This window comes from Elephas maximus, chromosome 1 (assembly GCF_024166365.1).
Source record: "Elephas maximus indicus isolate mEleMax1 chromosome 1, mEleMax1 primary haplotype, whole genome shotgun sequence".
In the NCBI taxonomy this organism is placed as follows: domain Eukaryota; kingdom Metazoa; phylum Chordata; class Mammalia; order Proboscidea; family Elephantidae; genus Elephas; species Elephas maximus.
Window position 1 is genome coordinate 91,017,416 of NC_064819.1, and position 20,130 is coordinate 91,037,545.

A 20,130-nucleotide genomic window follows, 5' to 3' on the forward strand; every position below is an offset into this window, starting at 1 on the left:
ATAAATAGAATCACATAATACATGACTGTGTCTGGCTTCTTCCACTTAGCATGTTTTTGGGATTCGTCCATGTCGTAGCAGACACCAAGTCCTTCATCCCTCCTCATGGCTGGATGATATTCTATTTGTACACCGCGATTTGTTTACCCATTCATCGGATGAACATTTGAGTTGTTTCCACCATCTGGTAATTGAATCATGCTGCTATGAATATTCTCGTACAAGTATTTGAGCACGGTTTCAGTTCTTCTGGGTATATACCTAAGGGTGGAATTCCTGGGTCATATGGTAGTTAATTCCATGTTTAACTTTTTGAGGAGCCCCCAAATGGTCTTCTACAGTAGCTGAGCCATTTTACATACCCACTAGCAATGTACGAGGGTCCCAGTTCCTCCACATCCTCAAAATCAACCAACTTTTAAAATTTAATAAATATAACTTTCCCTAAATGGAAGATAATAGTAAATTAAATACAAGTCCATAAGGATAAAAAAAAAAAAAGTTTTAGTCTCTTAAAAACCAGACATTAAAGAAAAACCTCACACCATAAGGCACAGAGCAAATATTTATTTATCACAGAGGTCAGGCTTAAGCATTTATTTTATAAACACTGAAAATGCAGCCAGAACAGTGCGAAGAGTTGCTCAAAGTCACAGCTAACGGATATTTCTAACCAGATAGAGCCAGGAGAGAGGAAAACATTTTCGTAGCATTCCAAAACTCTACCCTCAAATCTACTCATCTTTGGGAAGATGACTAAGAATCCCAGTAAGAAAAGAGGAAGCAATATGGGTTTCCGTGTGTGTCAAGGAGAAATAACTAGATTAGTCTGGCCAAAAATGCGCATCCACTTAAAATTCTAAGGATTAAATGGCCGTTTTAGGAAATTTGTGGTTCCCAATCTTGCTATCTTTCTGTCTACCCCTGAGCCTTTCTGACGCCACCCATGCTCCAGGACAAGTGTTATATCAGTACACCCCAATTATTTCTAAAGCCCCAGGTTCTTTCTTCACAATATTTTCTAACATTTTATTTATAGGTCTTGCAGGGAAAAGGACACTGGGGTTTTCAGGTGGATGACATTTCCGAAGTGGAGAGGGTGAAGGCCTCTGGATTGGCTTCCTGCTTCAGCACTCCTGTCAGCAGGAACTCGGGTGAGAGGAGGGGAAGCCCAATCCGGCAGGGAATGGAGCATCGTGCGAAATCCTGGGAGCACGTGATCACAACTCTCTGAGGCTGAGGACAGAGAGAAAGAGCAGACAGGAAGTCAGATGTGAAAGGGAATCCTAGAGATATATATGTTCAGGACCCATTAACCAGTCTTGGCATCATTAAAACAGTGTCTCCTCAGAGGAAGCCACATGAAACATACTGCACTGTTTATGGAGTACTCTTGCCTGAAAAGTTGAAGCTGAATTTATTCAAGCTTTTAAAGTTAAGTACAATTTACAGGAAATACAGAAGATAAAGGAACAAGGTAAATGGTACAACAAGGGAGTAAACAGAATCCAGACTGTGGAATATTCTAAAGGACAACTGACTTAGCTTCTACAGGAAGTCAATGGCATAAAAAGGCTGAGTGGGTTGGGGGCCTGCAATAGGGTAAATGAGAATTAAGAGATTTAGCAATTGTGGCAATGCACAATTGTGGATCCTGTTTTGAACAACTGTAAAAAAAATGTTTCACAGACAAGTAGAGAGATTTGATTAATGGAATGAATATGAGATGATGACCAAGAAACTACTGGTAATTTTGTTAAGGATCAATAATGGTATTTTGAGTATGTAAGAAACAGTACATATTTTAAAGAGATTTTTACTTAAGTATGTTGTTGTTAAAGCACCCACTGCCGTCAAGTCGATTCCGACTCATAGCGACCCTATGGGGCCCTGTATGTTGTTGTTAGGTACTATCAATTTAATTCCAACTCATAGTGACCCCATGTGACAGAGTAGAACCGCCCCGTTGGGTTTTCTAGGCTGTAATCTTTATGGGAGCAGATCACCAGGTCTTTCTCCTGCAGAGCTGCTGGGTGGGTCCGAACTACCAACTTTTCATTTAGCAGCTGAGCGCTTACCCATTGTTCTGCCAGGGCTCCTTAAGTATGTAGGAGAAAATAATATGGTGTCTGCTTTAAAATACCTCAGCAAAGAAAATGCAAAGGGAAAAAGGGTAGATGAAGCAAATGTAGCAAAATCTAAATTGAATCTGAGTGATTGGTATACGGAGGTTCTCTTTACTTTTGTGTATATTTTTTATTGTGCTTTTTAAGTGAAAGTTTACAAATCAAGTCAGTCTCTCTTATAAAAATTTATATATACCTTGCTATGTACTCCCAGTTGCTCTCCCCCAATGAGACAGCACACTCCTCCTCTCAACTGTGTATACCCCATGTCCATTCAGCCAGCTCCTGTCCCCCTCTGCCTTCTCATCTCGCCTCCAGACAGGAGCTGCCCACGTAGTCTCATGTGGTCTACTTGAGCCAAGAATCTCACTCCTCACCAGTATCATTTTCTGTCTTATAGTCCAGTCTAATCTCTGTCTGAAGAGTTGGCTTTGGGAATGGTTCATGTCTTGGGCTAACAGAAGGTCTGGGGACGATGACCTCCGGGGTCCTTGCAGTCTCAGTCAGATCATTAAGTCTGGTCTTTTTATGAGAATTTGAGGTCTGCATCCCACTGTTCTCCTGCTCCATCAGGGATTCTCTGTTGTGTTCCCTGTCAGGGCAGTCATCGGTTGTAGCCGGGCACCATCTAGTTCTTCTGGTCTCAGGCTGATGTAATCTCTGATTTATGTGACCCTTTCTGTCTCTTGGGCTCATAATTACCTGGTGTCTTTGGTATTCTTCATTCTCCTTTGCTCCAGGTGGGTTGAGACCAATTGATGCATCTTACATGGCCACTTGCTAGCGTTTAACCTCAGACGCCACTCACCAAAGTGGGATGCAGAATGTTTTCTTGATACATTTTGTTATGCCAATTGATCTAGATGTTCCGTGAAACCATGTTTCCCAGACCCCTGCCCCTGCTTCTCTGGTCTTTGAAGTGTTCGATTATATTCAGGAAACTGCTTTGCTTTTGGTTTAGTCCAGTTGTGCTGACCTCTCCTGTATTGTGTGTTGTCTTTCCCTTCTATATTTACATTTTTTTTAAATAAAAATAAGTTCATGTGATATCATCAGTCATTTTCTCTCATCCCCTTCCCTGTCTATACCACAGGTCTTCCCTCAACCCTCTCATTACTCTGTGCTCCCATGTGTCCCTCCATTTCTTCCTTCAACCTCTCCCCATTCCAGCCATAGCCTTAACTGCCACCTCACCAGACCCAAAACATACCACCCATACCTTATAGGACCGGGGCATATTGGGCAGGACAGTGCCTCCACAGCAGCTGATGATCTCTCCCATCTGAGGCGGGTGGCGGCTGGACTCCAGGTGTCACATGAATCTCATAGCCCTGAGAGGAAGAAAATGCTGGAGACAGTAGATGCATTCACTGATAGGGCATGGACCTTAGGGAAAGCTCTGGAGGGAGGGCTGCTGGAGCACGGGGCAGAAGAAAGCCTCTCACCTCCAGCAGCCTTCGCTTCTGAGCCCGGCTCAGGGCATCCCGAAGGCTGAAGCCAAAGTTCTTCTCCTGCTCAGGATCAGTCACCACATATTCATCCGGGGGCAAGAAGCAACCAGCCTTGCGGGACTAAGGAAGGTGGCAGTCAGCATCAAAGCACAAACCGACCCTCACTCAGCTCTTCTGCCTAGCATTTGTAGGAAACTTATGAAATATCTTTTGAGTGAATTAAGATTTCTGCTTCACTAAACCTTCTTGTCTTCCGGTACCCCCTCTTGCCTCCACCATTGCTTTCTAGAGCTACTGTGTGAGCGGTCTTCTCCTGCTACCATCCCTATTGGTCTGTCATTGTCTCCTGGCCTCTCACCTGGTGTAGCCAGTCCAAGGAGAGGATGGGGATCCCCCGTCCCAGGGCACACAGGAACTTGACTGTCCGGCGAATTCGATCAGTGACCAAGTGTGAAGCCTCTGTCACTGAGTTGGCAAGACTTCCACCCAGGGCCAGCACAGCACGTTCTCCTCGAGCATCCACCACTCCTGTGAAGAGCACCTTTGGAGGGGGTTAGCCTGAGCTGGTCACAGCAATATGTGCCAGCACTGCCTGCCTCTAAAATCCTCTAGGCCCGTGCCTGCCCTACCTCCCCCAACTCCTTGGCACATCTCCATCTCCCACCAAGCCCCATGCCCCTCCATGCCCCTTCTCTCTTACTTTGGGGGCCACTGATTCTTGGTTAGATTTGGTTCGCCGGAGGTTGCGGCTCTGTGTTCCCCTGGGCTCCTCCTCTTTTTGGTCTCTCTTTCTCTTGACTGGTCCTGGAATCACTATGTTCTGGGATCAAGAAAGATGTCGGTGGTAGTTTTTGAGCCTCTAATCCCTTTTTCCTAGCTTCATAGCCCCAGCCCTCTCCTCACCTTTTTCTTCCCTGGCCTCTCGGCAGTGCCTTCTTGTTCTTCCTTGGGGAGCTCTGTCTTCTGGGGGACTTCCCGTCTTTGGGGTTGTTTTTGAGGTGGGGGTGAATCCATAGTAGCTAAAGTCCTTTTGCGGCTTTGAGAGGCCTTAGGCTGGGGCTCTGGGGTGAACCCAGATCTACCTGCTGCCTCTACCTTTTGGAACTGGGGAGCATGAGTGGGTGCCTCAAGTTGGGGACAGGAAGGCTCAGGAATGGCCCTAAGGGACTCAGCTGCTCTCAGTGCTCCTCGTCTTTGGGTCCTTGAGGACTGGGATTTAGGTTCATGGGGTGTACAGCAGGGTTCATGGACAATGGGAGCTGTGAGGGACTCATGCTTCCTAGTGGCCCTCTGTCTCCTGTTGCAGCTGGGTTGAGGGATGGGTTCGGCGGGAATAGGCTGGTCTGTGGGGACAGGAGGCTGGAATTCAGAAGTTACAGGAACTGGCACGGCACTTACTGTGGAAGACTTTAGTGTCTTGCTCTGACTACCCTGAACTAGGGGGTCAGGGGTGACATCCTGCTCTCTGGGGGTGGGAGGCTTGAGACCAGGGACTCTGAGTTCAACTGGTTCAGGAGTCTTGACAGAAGACCTAGGTGTCCTGCCTCGAGTGGGCTGTAATACAGGCTCAGGGGTGACAGGGTGGTCTTTGGAGGTGGAAGGTTGGCACTCAAGGGCTGTGGGTTCACCTAGTTCAGGGGTCTTAACAGAGGACCTATGTGTCCTGCTCCGAGTGGTTCGTAATATGGGCTCAGGGGTGACAGGCTGATCTGTGGGGTTGAGAGGCTTGAGATCAGGGGATATGGGGACAAATGGTTCAGGGGTCTTGAGAGAAAACCTATGTGTCTTGTCCTGATTGGACCGAGATGTGGACTTAGGGGTGACAAACTGGTCTTTGGAGGTGGAAGGCTGGAGTTCAAGGGCTGTGAGTTCAAATGGTTCAGGAGTCTTGACAGAGAACCTATGTGTCCTACCCTGAGTGGCCCATAATATGGGCTCGGAGGTGACAGATTGGTCTGTGGGGGTGGGAAGCTTGAGATCAGGGGCTGTGGGTTCAATTGGTTCAGGGGTCTTGACAGAGGACCTATTTGTCCTGCCTCGAGTAGCACGAGATATGGGCTTGGGGGTCACAGGCTGGTGTGTAGAGGTGGAAGACTGAAGCTTAGGGGCTGTGGCGACAATTGGCTTGGGGGTCTTGACAGAAGACCTAGGTGTTCTGCCCCGAGTGGGCTTAGAGGTGACAGGCTGGTCTGTGAAGGTGGAAGACTGGAGCTCAGAGGCTGTGTGTTCAACTCGCCCAGGAGTCCTGACAGAGGACCTACGTGTCCTGCCCCGAGTGGCCTGTGATATGGGCTGGGCAGTGACAGGCTGGTCTGTGGATGTCGAAGGTTGGACCTCAGAGGCTGTGGGTTCAACTGGTTCAGAAGTCTTGACAGAGGACCTATGTGTCCTGCCCCGAGTGGCCCGAGACAGGGGGTTGAGGGTGACAGGCTGGTCTGTGGAAGTGGAAGGCTGGAGCTTAGGGGCTGTGGGTTCAACTGGTTCAGGGGTCCTGACAGAGGACCTATGTGTCCTGCCCCGAGTGGCCCGAGACAGGGGGTTGAGGGTGACAGGCTGGTCTGTGGAAGTGGAAGGCTGGAGCTCAGGGGCTGTGGGTTCAACTGGTTCAGGGATCTTGACAGAGGACCTGCGTGTCTTGCCCTGAGTAACCCAAGGTGTGGGCTCAGTGCTAACAGGCTGGTCTGTGGGGGTGGGAGGGTGGGGCTCAAGGGCAGTAGAGGAAACTGGAGAGGGTGTGACCCTAGAGGATCCTCGGGGCCTGACTTTAGGCTTTGGGTAGAGAGGCTCCAGCTCTGAGGACAAAGGAGTCTCTACAGCTTCTGGACTCTCTTTCTGCCTGGTCCTGGGAATGGGTGTTGCTGAAGAAGGCAGAGAGGGGGAAAGCAGGGGCTGAAGTATAGGATGTTTTTGGCTCTGAGAGATAGGCAGGTTCTGGAATGTGGCTGAGGCTTCAGGCACTGATGGAGGCAGAAAAGCATCTGGGGATTCTTGACCACCCTGGGGAGAAATGGAAGCAAGTGAGAGAGGAAGAGGTAGAGAGAAAAGAGATACAACTTCAATACAACGCTATGGTTAACGTGTGCTTGCTGACATTTTTCTCTTCGTGACCTCTCTTCCATTAGACTGGGCACTTCCTGAGGGGGGGAAACAGTCCTCTTTCTCATGGAGCTCTCTCCATAATGCCAGTGTAATGTTCTCCACACATGGATGATAGTGATGACAAGGAGGGTTGGGGGAAAGAGGGAAGGAACAAGAAGAAAAGGACTTTCATTCTCAGGTAGAGGGAGATATCATGGAAAACAATAGATGCCACTAAAGGGATAGGAACCAATTAAAACAAAAAACCAAACCACCTGCCATCAAGTTGATTCTGACTCATGGTGACCCCATGTGTGTAGAGCAGAACTGCTCCACAGGGTTTTGAAGGCTGTGACCTTTCAGAAGCAGATCACCAGGCCTGTCTACTGAGATATCTCTAGGTGGGTTTGAACTGCCCTTAAGGTTAATAGTTGGGCACTAAACTGTTTGTGGCACCCAGGGACACCAGAAACCAACTAAGGACTGGTGAAAATGGAAGAAATCAAGAATATGAGGAATATGGGACAAGAAGTAGATAAAATCAAGGTCAGGCGAAAGGACAATGGAGGAGATGTAAAGGTTAATTTGTGAGGTAGGGGGAAATATAGAAAGCAGTTCTCACTCTTGAAGTCTTCTCAGCAGGTGGCATCTTCCAATTCAAACGACCTAGACAGAAAGTAAAGACAAGTGTGGCTGAGTTCTAAGCAGTCAGTTCCTCAGGGTCTGATTATCAAAGGGGGCCATGTACCACTCTGGGATCCCTCTGCCCTTACTTACCTCTCCGCTGCCTCGTGGGGCTCACTGGGGCTACCCTTCCTCTACCTGACTGGCTGCCAGGAGCTATTGGGGCTGAAGCCAGTCCTTGAAGGGCCCCCGCCCCCACTCCAGGCTCTGGCGTTGGAAGGGAGGCCTCCCCTTTCTGGTTCTGGCTCCCACTGCCCTTGGTCTCCCCTCTCTGTGTGCCTGTCTCCTCCAGTACCTCTTTGGGTACCTTTACTTCTAACTCTGCTGGCTCACTCTCTTTCTCTGGTACTGGTCTCTGTGCTTCTCTCTCAAATATTTCTCTTGCAAGGGCCTGCTTCTCTATTTCTTTCTCTTGTATTTCCTTGGATGTCTCCATTTCTACTTTCAAACTCTTCACATCCCATTCAGCATTTGCACTTTTCATCTTTATATCAGACTCTTGTCTCTGAAGGTCTCTAGCTAACACCTGTTCTTGTTCCCTGTCCTGTAGCCCCCTGGTTAATTCTTCCTTTCCTAGACCATCTTCTCTTTCTCCTTCTGGTGGCAGTTCCTTGGCTTCCCTCTCCAAGGGCTCTCTCTCAGGGGTCACACTTTCTGCAGTTTCTCTTGGTGTATCCAGGCCTTTCTCCTCAGTCTGAATCCCCCTGCCTTGAATTCCCAGTGACTCTGTGTGAACTGTGCTTTCTGGATGTTGGTCTTGTGGAGTTGCCCTGGGTGGAGAGGGACGAGAGGGACAAGTTCCATGGGCCTCAAGGTGGGCAGCAATGTGCTGGGTCTCAGAGGCCTCTGACTCTCTTGAATAGAATGGCTGTGTAGCCAAGACCTCCCATGGCTCATCCAGGGTACCTGGAAATAGTCACACACAAGAGGCAAAGAGAGAAAATGAGGTAGAAATGTAGACTGAAAAGGTAACACATTGAGAAAGAATTAAGATAAATTCATGGATGATAAATCTAAATGGGTTATTAAAAGAAGGCTGGGAATAAGGGTGAAAACTCTAACATTCAATGTTGGTCTCAAAGTTACGACCATGCCCTCATATAAAAGCGCCCTTAGTAGCACCTTAAAAAATGATGCTAGGTTAGTTGGTCTACGGGTCTGACTCAATACGGCATTTTTTTCTGATGAAGTGGAGAAACATTGGCAAAATAGTCAAATAATGCGAAAGAAACATACAGAGGCAGAAAACAAGAATGGATGCAAAGTTGGGGGCACAGAGGAGAGCAGAGTTCCTTGTACCTGGGGTCTGGAAGCTGCAATGGAAAGGGCCAGGTTCTTCTTGGGGCAGAGTAAACAGGAAGGCCTGAGTTGCTTCTTCCTCCATCCTCTTGATTGCTGCACAAGAAAAGATGGCCTAAGCGCAGCTCCCAGTCCCAGTCTCCTGTCCTACCCACTTAGCCTTCACACTCTTCAAGAGCCACCAGTCTAGTTTCCCAGTCCCCACTGGCACCACAGCACCAACAACAGATAGTCTCACCCTCTAGGCTTGGATTCTCTCTCTCCACAAAGCACTGGGTAGCTTGTAGATCCAGATCTTCAGAGTCTGGTGGGGAGAAATGTAGGATAAGAGAAAATCATATTTGATCCTTAACTCTTTACTTTATCTCTACTATTCTCTCCCCAGCCCCAACAACCATTCTTTATTTTAGGGGTCAAGTGAGAGAGGAAGAAAGGCCAGCACTTACCATCATGGCTGTCTTTAGAGTCCTTGGTACTGTCTGTAAGCGGTTCCCTCTCCCTTTCTGTGAGGGTCTGGGCTCCCTTTCTATGTGGCTGGATGGGGTCCCCTGGAGTGCCTGTATCCACCACCAGATCTGTTAGGTTCTCCCTTGAGACAGGGAGAAGGCCCTGCTTCACTTGTGCCACAGGTGACCTACCCTGGGTTCCTGCCTCAAGAGCTCTCTCCCGCTTAAGAACAGCTGTAGCCCTCTCCGTCCCAGCATCCCCTTCAGCCGGAAGCTGGCTCTTTCTTACATCTGCCAATGCTGAGGTCACGAAGGACATGTCCTCCTCCTCATCTGTTTCACAGTCCTCATCTGGAGGAGGCGGGGCTTCCTCTAGGTGCACCACAGGCAGCTTTGCTGAGCTCCTTTCTGCTTTCATATCTGTTTGATTTGTGCCCTGTATCTGGTGCTTCTCCAGATGTGTAACAGCTGGCTCTAATGGGACTTTCTCCTCACTTTCTGTATTGATGTCCATTGTGGCAGAGGCTTGGCTTCTCTCCAGGTGGGCCCCAGGAGAGCCCTTCTCTTCCCCAACATCTTTATCGCCATCTCTAAGAAGAGGATGACTCTTTCCTGAATGTGCCATAACAAGGGCTCCATCCTTGTCTATGTGACCCCTGGGGACAGTTTGTCTGCTTTCCACTGGACATCTCTCCTCCTCCATGTCTGTGTCACTGTCTCTCTCAGCAGAGGTTAGGCTTCGCTCCAGAAGGACCACAGGTGGGGCCCTGTCCTCTTCCACATCTGTATCTCTGTGGTTGGTCACAGCTCGGCTCTCTTTCAGACGTGCCAAGGTCAGTGCTGCTAAGACTTCTTCCTCGTCATCTGTATCACTGTTGATCACCATGGAGCCTTGGCTTGCCTCGCCCTGCTCCACACCTGTGTCACCACCAGCCTGGCTCTTCTGCAGATGTGCCAAGGCAGGCACTCCAGGACCATGCATACCAACTCCACGGAAAACCTGCTTGTTCTTCATTGGAACTACAGGTGGGGTTGCAGGGATCCCCTCTTCTTCCACATCGGTATCACTGTCGATGAAGCTAGAAGGCTGGCCCCTTTCCAAATGGCCCTCAGGTGGTCTTCCTGGAGGCCTGCTGTCCTCATCCACATCTGTGTCACTGTCCTCCCCAGCAGGGTGGCTTCTCTCCAGAATCACTCTGACTGGAACCACAACATTGCCTGCACCCCTCTCAACTTTTGTGTCACTGTCCCTCTCCTTTGCTGAAGGCTGATCCTTTTCAAGCTGGAGTTCAGCTGCAACTCCATCAACATCAGGCTGCTTTGACTCTGCAGGGGCACCTTTTCTGGCACCTGAGGAGGCCTCCCTTGATGCTGGCTGCTGACCTTCTTCCTCCTCTGTGTCACTGTTCAAGTTGAAGCCAAAGGGTGCCCCAGGGCCATCCCGGGCAGAGGAAGCCCCTTCTTCATCACTGCAAAGGGAAGAAAAGAGGAAAATTCTAGTCTGTTTTCCTGGATGGGATACCCCACTGTAAATTCCTTGAGGGCAGACACAAAGTAGTATTTGTTTTTCCATCTCTAGCAATATTTTTATTGCTGCTCCACTTGGCACATCAGAGGTGCTCAGTAAAAATTCCACAAAGTGAATGAACAGTTCCCCAGTACCAACTTTCATAATAACTATCTCTGGTAAGTGATTCAACCCTCCAGCTCCTGGTTCCTCTTTCTTTTAAGACTCCCTCAGCACTCACCTCTCCGGGACTACTGTTGCCAAAGGGGAGGATGTGGTCCTTGATCCTTTCACCACACAGCTTTCAGAAAGAGGATCTGTCAAGAGGAGAAAGGAATAAGTGGAAAATTTTATACTTCTCGGCCCCATCTCCTCACCCACCCTCCCAACACCACAAACTTACCTATTTCATCATCTGAGTCCTCAGCCAACAGAAGCCCCTGGGTTCGAGTTCCTCCCTGTGCCCTGGGTGTCCCCTCTATGGCTAGAGGGCCCCGGGAGGCAAAAGGCAGGGGGACATCCAGGCGACGGTGGTACTGGCAGGGTAAGTCAGCAAAGAGAATCAACTCCTGGTCCCTGAGGCGATGACTCACCCCAGGACTCAGGACTTTAGGAGGCCTCAGGATTTGAGTACCATTGAGGCTCCCACAATCCCGGAGGATAGGTGCCTTGTCCCAGGCCAGGATCTCAATCACTGCATGTTGTTTGGAGATGGACGGAAAGGGCAGGGCCACAGAGCAGTCAGGCATTCGGCCTACCACATTCTCCCCAAGGTATAGCGGGAAATCTAAGAATTAGAGAGGTAGATAGGTTCCAAGACCCAAGTCCTGGCCTATCTGTTCTTAGGAAAATGTTCTTGTTAGGTGATCCACTACTCACTTGATCCACACATGCATTAGAAAAACAAACAGCCCTAGGACACCTAGGCAATGAAGGGTACATGCAATGCATTATTCATACTTAACACCCAACCAGCCACACTGGATTATTTGAATCTCTTCATCTTCTCCCACCAAAATAAAACCACCCCCAGAGTCCAGGACTCTAGACTGAAACAATCAACTCAATTAGTCTCCTCTTCTCTATTCCCAGTAAAAAGGATTTTTTTGTGTCTCCTCTTATAACCCTCCAAAACCTCCCCACAAAAATAAAAGGCCTATACTGATACTAAGGAGCCCTGGTGGAGCAAAGCATTAAGCACCTGGCTGCTAACCAAAATGTTGGTGGTTCAACCTATTAGCAGCTCTGAAGGAGAAAAGACCTGGTGATCTGCTCAGATAAGATTACAGCCTAGGAAGCCCTATGGGGCAGTTCTACTCTGTCATATGGGAACACTATGAGTAAGAATCAACTCAATGGCACACAACGACAATACTGCTGCTTCAGCACCCAATACCCTCTGACCTTTTTCTGGTCCATGGGCACTGCTGAAGATATGCAGTCGCCCTAGGGGTTCCAAGTTGCTCCCCACAGATTCACTGGATCTCTCTGTTTCCTCCTCTTCTTCAGCCTCCCAGTCGATAACCTGGGTATCCTCCATAATCTGGAAGGGAACACATTATCATCATCCCCATCATTAGCTCATACACACAGTATTAGAGAGGAGACTGATAACTGGGGGTGAAACTGGATAGTTACGGAGGTTGATGATTTTCTTTCCGTCAATCGTTGTTATTATCCTCCTGAAGCGTTTTTCAAATATCTTTGATGACAGAGAGAGAAATATACAGCCTCTAGTACACAAACATAACAACGATTGTGAGCGTGGCGCAGGACCAGGGTAGTGTTTTGTTCTGTTGTACACAGGGTCGCTATGAGTTGGAACTGACTCAACGGCACCTAACAACACAGATACATGTGAACATATGTACTTCCTTACATAAACAAAAGTTTTGAGAAACAATACTTAACCTTAGTATGCACAATACGCTGATTATCTTTCATCTATTTTTTCTATACCACATATATCTCTTAAACGTTGACTTGCAACCTACTAAGTTGATTTCACTATCCATTATTGGGTCACAACCTATAGTTTGAAAAAGAGAATTTCAAAGGGAATTAACCTTTGCCAAACATCAACTATGTGTTGGGCATTGTGTTATGTGTCAGGCATCATAGCCATATGAGGTACGCATTTATGAAAGTAATGCTAAAAATATTTTTAAAAGTTGCTCAATATAACACAGCAGTAAGTAGAAAGGATAGGAATATATGTAATTCTGGCTGTAACGCCCATGCTTTTTACACTTTATCCTATCACCTCAATGTGATCACACTGAACTGCAAAGAATCATAAAACCAACCATCATGTAAAGATGCTTGCTTTATGCCAGTTACTATTCTAATTACACTAGCTGACTCATTTAACAGAAGAGCCCTGTAAGGTAGGTATTATTGTTATCTCCCATTTTTTCACATAAAGAAACTGTGACACAAAAGAACTTGCCCAAGATCACCCTGATGTCTCTCCTATTTAGTACCCTTTGCTGGCTTCCCATGTTCACAGGATAAAATAAAATCTAACTCCTTAGCAAGACCCTCCACGATCTGAACTTCATGTCCTGCAATGCCTCGCTCCCCCAATTTCACGAGCCTATAATTCAGTCACATGGGCCTTCTAATTAATCTCTGAAAACACAGTCCTCCTTGTCCTGCACACCTGCATGCCTTAGCCCAGCTTGCCTCTGGCCTTTCACTCTGAGTTTCCTGCTCCAACTCCTAATCATCCCTCAAGATTCAGTTCCAATGTCACAGCTTTCCAGTGTTCCTCCTGTATGTTCCGCAGCCTATCCAAACACTTCTCATTATAGTGTAACCATTACTTTCCATTTCTGCCTTCACACGCCCCCTCCAGGGCTGGACCAGCAGAACTGTCTTTTCCCCTAAAGTCCATCATATTCAACAGTAGTTATGGAGCAAAGTTTGCCGTCAAGGTATGTGGGACATATCCGTGAACCAAACATAAAATGAGCCCTGTCTTCATGGAGGTTACATCACTGAGCCTACTGGTAAAAGAACAAATGAAAGAAGAAGCAACTCAAAATAGCATGAGTGGGATTCACTTAGAAGGATGCCACCCTAGAGGGAAACTGGTCAGGTAGGGAAAGTAAGACGACCCCTGGATAGTGTCAACTCCATCCTCATGACCGGCCTGGCCTACGAGTCTTGACTCCAGTACACCAACATCTTCGATCCACAGCCCAAGTAGGTTCCGTTATGATCCAACGTCTCCCTGCGTCTTCATACCTAGAAGTCTGAGCTGGACGTCAGGAACGGATGAACACTGTAATCCCCGAAGCAAATGCCGAATGGTCTCCGCCCAGTCGCTCCCAAGGCACGCCCCTCCCGACCTCCGGGGAAAGGAGAAAATGGCACCCCGGGAAGCCGTGGGGGAGGCCCCCAGAACTCACCTACTTTGAGTCCCCGCGCGCGCCACCAGTAACGGCCGCGACCCGGGAGGCGGGAGTGCGTGTGCAGGAAGAGGACAGGTCCGCTGGTTGGCTCTTGTTGCTGTCCTTTACAGCTCTGCTGCACGCTGATTGGTAAAGTCTCCGCGCGGAGGCTCAGCCCTCCCCCGCCCCACCCCCGCAGTTCAAAAAGGCTGCAAGGAGGCTGAGATCTGTTGAGACTGTAATGGGAGGCTTCCGTGCGCCCGCAGAATAGAGCACCTCGATTGGGTAGCTCGAAGGGACAACCTACTACCGTTTCACCTCCCACCTCCCACTTCCCGCGCAGATTTCCAAACCGCGACCACAGAGTGCGACACCATCTTCTGGCGGCGGATAGAGGGGCTGTACCATAGACGTCGCCCGATGAGTCTGTTGCGGCCAGAGCGCCGTTCCTCCGTCCTCCTAGGCATGGTGTCTGCTGACTCATGAGAAATGGGTCGCGGGTTGCAGTCGTGGCTGCAGGCTGCAGTTTGGAGAACCGTTCGAAGGCGTGGCGCTTGAGGACTCCTCATAACAATGGAATTTCATTTCCTTTTTATTTGGCTTGTTTTATAGAAGTGCTGTCTTTTCCTGGGAATACATTCCTGACGGACATTTTGAGGTCATTTTCCTAAATCTCCCTAGGCAAACAGAGAGGACTGTTATGTATATGTTAAATGTATTTTAAAGGATGACCGAGGTCTGTCCGCAGCTTTCAAAGGGTGGGGGGAAGATAATAAAATCATTTTATTTCATTACCTCAAACTAAGACATGAAAAGAACAGTAACAATTTGACCTATGTATTATTATTATTTTTTATTATTATTTAGGCAGTCCTCTCTCATTTGTTACCTCAGTTAATTTTGACTACAACAATCAAATAGGCAGAAGTCAATTTTACAGACGAGGGAACTAAAGCTCTGTAGTTAAATGTCTTGCGTAAGTTCCTACAGCTAATGTAAAAAAAAAAAATGTTAGACGGAGTCAAATTGAAACAAGTTCTCTTAATTCCATGTTCTGAGCTCTCTCTACTGCCACAAACTTGTTTTCATTGTGATCATGCCCTAAAACATAGAATATCCTTTAAAAAAAAAAAATTCCACCTCAAGTGAGTAGATGGACATGAAAGGGTCTTACACAACTTGATGCTCCTTTATTTAGAAAGCGTCTGAGAAATGTGTGTTAAATTGAACGTGAATTAACAATGATGACCTTGCTATCATCTCTTATATTATGCTGCTTACCACGCTATTGTTATTACTTGTTTATTTGTTTCATCTAACTGCAAGGTCCTTGGGGTCAGGGAGCCAGTTCCTAATCATTTTTGTATCCCTAGTTCCTTGGTTTGGTGGACACTTAGTATCCATCAAATGAATGAATCTCCAGAAGGAGCATGCCACTCTGACCCACCCAATTTTCTCACACCGCTATTCACCTACCTCCCTTTTTATTTTTCAATTTTGGGACTCTAGATCAATGTGAACTGCATTAGGCACCTAACCCCACAGTTCCCTGTTAAACAAAAAGACCAAGGTGTCTTCAACAGTGCTTCAGGGCCCAGATCCTCTACATGGACCAAGACTTCTGACTTCACAGGTCCCAGATATCAGCTTCCCTAATCAATGAACTTATTCTTTGAACACACACTCCAGACAACTACATCTCTATTCTGAAAAGTCCTTGCTGCAATTTTGTTTCTCTTTTGAAATATCATTCGGAAACTCCCAAATAAATAGCAAGAGGGCAATCCCCTCCTGTTTCCAGAGGTATGTAGAGGAACCGTGGCTTACTGGAGTTCAAGCCTAGGTCATCAAAGGACCAGAAGATAGTAGCAAAGCAGGGTGCCGCACTTCTCCCCCGTTTTCGCTGAGGTAAGCAGCCCAATCTTCCTAAGAGCTACGGCAGCGGGGAGCTTTTCAGGGCGTGCCCAGCCCACCTCCCAATGCCTGGCACCCCAGACTTCCCAATTCTTGCATCTCCCAAAACTACTCCCCTCTGTACACACAAAAAAAGAGGAACAGAGGAAAGGGATCTTGTGCAAGGTCATAGTTTTTCATTAAAAAACAAAACACCAAAAAAAACCAGTACCCACCCTTTCGTCACCTCATTTTGCAGCGTGGACAACAATAGAGGACTACAACTCCCAGAGAGGACCGCGCGCGTCCCACTCTCGCGAAGACCAATGGGTGTCTGGTACATGACAGGCATCGACTAATCAGGGACAGACTTGATGAGGCTTTGTCTCCCGACCGCGGCGCGGGACCCAATCTCCCGCCCCCCAGCCCCCGCGCACGCGCGCCCCGCCCTGCCGCCTTCCCTCCCTCACCCTCCCCCTTCCTTCTTTCTCCCTCTCAGAACCTTCCTGCCGCCGCGTTCGGACCTCGCTGCTCCAGACTCCGGGGCACGTTCCATCCCCGCAGCCTGCGATCTGCAGAGCCAAAAATTATATATCGTTCTCTTGCCCCGCACACAACCGAGGCGAGCAGAAAAAAAAAAAAAAACTAAAATAAATTTTCATCATGAGGGAAATCGTGCACATCCAGGCTGGTCAGTGTGGCAACCAGATCGGTGCCAAGGTAAGGATTCTAAAACCTCTTAATATTTCTTTCAAGAAGAAAAATTCAGATCAGTTATGAAGGATGGTTGTGGATATTCGCGCTCTCCATCCGTAATCGAGCTTTGCAAAAATAAAAAGTGTGTGTATATACGCAGACACATTTGTAGCTAGAATTGCCTTTTGGAAAATGGGGAATTTGGTAAGTTTTCTCATTTTGGGTAAGCTGTTGACGGTTTGGGGGGCGGGAAGACGGAGGATCTGTAAGATTTTACTTAGGAGGGATCTTATAACGGTCCGAGGACGGGGGAGGGAAGAGACTAGCAAAGGGCTCGAGACAAAGCGAGGCGAGGTCGGCCCCATGTGCCTCCCGCCCAACCCCCCCGTGACTCGGGTTAGGACGAGACTGGAGGGGGAAGGGGCGAGGCTGGGCGGGCAGCTGCAGAGGGCAAGCCAAAGGTGGGGGGCGCGGTGCGCCAGAGTGGGCTGCTGCCCGTCCTGCACGAAAGATCAGGGACCTCGGCGCGCCCGCGGTCCCCGAGGGGCGGCTCCGTAGTTTTGCGTGGATGGAACGATAAAATGTATAGGGTCAATTTTACTTCCTTTTATTTCCTCTTTATGAGACCCTTTTAGGGCGTGAACAGATAGGAGACAGAAGGCGCGAGAAAAGGGGGAATAGGCTCGCTAAAAGGTCCTCTCGGGATAGTTGGAGGAAAAGAAAAAGAATCCTTTAAGGCAGGAAGGAAAAAAAACTATCGAAGGAATAAAATTCCAAAGCCGGGGGGGAGGGGGATTTTACTTTTTTTTTTTTGCGCGGGTTACAGTGTAGCGGGGGAGGGGACGGGGAGGAAGTGCGCTTGCTACGTTGTAGCAGCAGGGCGGGGCCCGGCGGGGGCGGGGCCCTGGCGCGCGGGGACAATGCGGCTCTGCCCGCCGGCGGGGGCGCTCGAGCCCGGCCCCGCCCCCCGCGCGGAATTCGCGCCCTCGGCTCCGCCCCTCCCACGCGCGACACCGCCCTTTGTCAGCTCCACGCGCGCGTGCGCGCGCCGCAGTCACGTGGAGCAGGGGGAGCGACTGCGGCAGCGGCGCGCTTCTTGGTCCCCGGTCCTTTGTGCATGGAGGGGCGGTGCCCGGGGGGGCGGGAGGGGAGCTTATCCGGTCAGCTCTGCCTCCCCACCCACTCGCCTCAGTGCCCATGAACGCCAGGCTCTCTCAGCAGCATATCGTCTCAAGTCCCAAGGAGTGGAGTTGAGTAAAGTATATAAATTGAGGTTCCTGAGGATGCGGGTGTTTAGGGAAAGGGCGTGGCAGGCGGAGAGAAGGGGTGCCAGGCTTTGAAACAGAGCCTACATGGTGCGCCTGGAATAAAATGGAAGGGGATGCATAGTTGGCTGGAACCCGAGCCAGCCAGGGGCTCATTGCTCTCCTTCGGCAGTTTTGGGAGGTGATCAGCGATGAACATGGCATCGACCCCACCGGCACCTACCATGGGGACAGCGACCTACAGCTGGACCGGATCTCCGTGTACTACAATGAAGCCACAGGTGAGGGCGTGTGCCCGCGAGGATCGGGTCCCATCTCCTCGCCCACTTCTCGGGGGGGGTTTCTTTCAATCTCTGGGGAATACCTTGTTCCTTTTGCATGAGTCCATCATCCTTTCCCTTTGGAAATGTTCCTCAATTTGGTTTCTTCCAACTTCTGGGGCCAAAGCCCAGCTCTGCTGCCACCTGCTTGCAGCGCCTGGAATCACAAGTCTGGGTCCCAGGCTCCCTCAACCCAATGCATTAGTTTTCCCTTCCAGTCAGTCGCTCTTACTCTTTTTCCTGTAGGTGGCAAATATGTTCCTCGTGCTATCTTGGTGGATTTAGAACCTGGGACCATGGACTCTGTTCGCTCAGGTCCTTTTGGTCAGATCTTCAGACCAGACAACTTTGTTTTTGGTAAGTTATACAGAAGAGATCAGTAGATGTAGTCTTATTTAGTTTGAGTATAAGGGGATAAACGAGAGTTAGAAGATGATGGTTTTACTGGAGAACTTACAGAAGGCTCTGATAGAAAGTGTAGGTAACAATTGTCTTAGCTGGTAGGTTCTAGAGGAGGATATATCACAGGCGAGGGTGGAGTAAAGATATCTCCAAGGGGGTTATTCCAAAAGTTGAAAGGTAGAAGTGTGCTCATGTACCTTCACACCTTCCTAATCAAGCTTGATTCCTTGACCCCATTCCAGGTCAGTCTGGGGCAGGCAACAACTGGGCCAAAGGCCACTATACAGAGGGGGCCGAGCTGGTCGACTCTGTCTTGGATGTGGTGCGGAAGGAGGCTGAGAGTTGTGACTGCCTGCAGGGCTTCCAACTGACCCACTCACTTGGCGGAGGCACAGGCTCTGGGATGGGCACCTTGCTCATCAGTAAGATCCGTGAAGAGTATCCTGACCGCATCATGAATACCTTCAGTGTGGTGCCCTCACCCAAAGTATCCGACACTGTGGTTGAGCCCTACAATGCCACCCTCTCTGTCCACCAGTTGGTAGAGAACACTGACGAGACCTATTGCATTGATAATGAGGCCCTTTACGATATCTGCTTCCGCACTCTCAAGCTGACCACGCCAACCTATGGAGACCTGAACCATCTTGTCTCAGCCACCATGAGCGGTGTCACCACCTGCCTCCGCTTCCCTGGCCAGCTCAATGCTGACCTCCGCAAGCTGGCAGTCAACATGGTGCCTTTCCCACGTCTCCACTTCTTCATGCCTGGCTTTGCCCCACTAACCAGCCGTGGCAGCCAGCAGTACCGGGCCCTCACTGTGCCTGAGCTCACCCAGCAGGTCTTCGATGCCAAGAACATGATGGCTGCCTGTGACCCCCGCCATGGTCGGTACCTCACTGTGGCTGCTGTCTTCCGTGGGCGGATGTCCATGAAGGAGGTGGATGAGCAGATGCTCAACGTACAGAATAAGAATAGCAGCTATTTTGTGGAATGGATCCCCAACAACGTCAAGACGGCTGTCTGTGACATCCCGCCCCGTGGCCTCAAGATGGCGGTCACCTTCATTGGTAACAGCACGGCCATCCAGGAGCTCTTCAAGCGCATCTCAGAGCAGTTCACTGCCATGTTCCGTCGGAAGGCCTTCCTCCACTGGTACACAGGTGAGGGTATGGACGAGATGGAGTTCACTGAGGCTGAGAGCAACATGAATGACCTCGTCTCTGAGTACCAGCAGTACCAGGATGCCACTGCAGAAGAGGAAGAGGATTTCGGTGAGGAGGCTGAAGAGGAGGCCTAAGGCAGTCCCATCACCTCAGGCTTCTCAGCTCCCTCAGCCTTCTTCCTAACTGCCCCTTTCCTTTCCCTCAGAATTTGCATTTTCTGCCTCTTTTTTTTTTTTCCCCTTTGAGGGGGTTCTAGAACAGTGCCTGGCACATAGTAGGCGCTCAATAAATATTTGTTGTTTGTTGAATGTCTCCTCTCTTTTTCCACTCTGAGAAACCTAGATTTCTGCCATCTGGGTAACCCTGTATTTCCTTCTGGTGCCTATTGCTCCCATCTGTCCA

At 49.2% G+C, this 20,130-nt stretch overlaps 2 protein-coding genes across 2 annotated transcripts; one reads left to right on the top strand and one right to left on the bottom strand.

Annotated features, from left to right (window-relative positions):
- Positions 1-547: 547 nt before the first annotated feature.
- MDC1 (mediator of DNA damage checkpoint 1) lies at positions 548-13,998 on the bottom strand. The gene is given in 17 exon segments (XM_049887773.1): positions 548-1,236; positions 3,346-3,417; positions 3,419-3,457; positions 3,572-3,697; positions 3,936-4,118; positions 4,278-4,397; positions 4,481-6,574; positions 7,278-7,321; positions 7,433-8,245; positions 8,639-8,734; positions 8,877-8,942; positions 9,085-10,553; positions 10,833-10,908; positions 10,995-11,378; positions 11,996-12,134; positions 12,230-12,324; positions 13,841-13,998. Coding segments are annotated over 15 exon segments (5,886 nt in total). The 5' UTR covers positions 12,132-12,134; positions 12,230-12,324; positions 13,841-13,998; the 3' UTR covers positions 548-1,068.
- Positions 13,999-16,361: 2,363 nt separating this feature from the next.
- On the top strand, positions 16,362-20,036 carry TUBB (tubulin beta class I). Its single transcript, XM_049887784.1, has 4 exons — positions 16,362-16,599; positions 18,013-18,121; positions 18,407-18,517; positions 18,805-20,036. Exons 1-4 carry the CDS (start codon positions 16,543-16,545, stop codon positions 19,860-19,862), a joined length of 1,335 nt encoding a protein of 444 aa, XP_049743741.1. The 5' UTR covers positions 16,362-16,542; the 3' UTR covers positions 19,863-20,036.
- Positions 20,037-20,130: the final 94 nt, after the last annotated feature.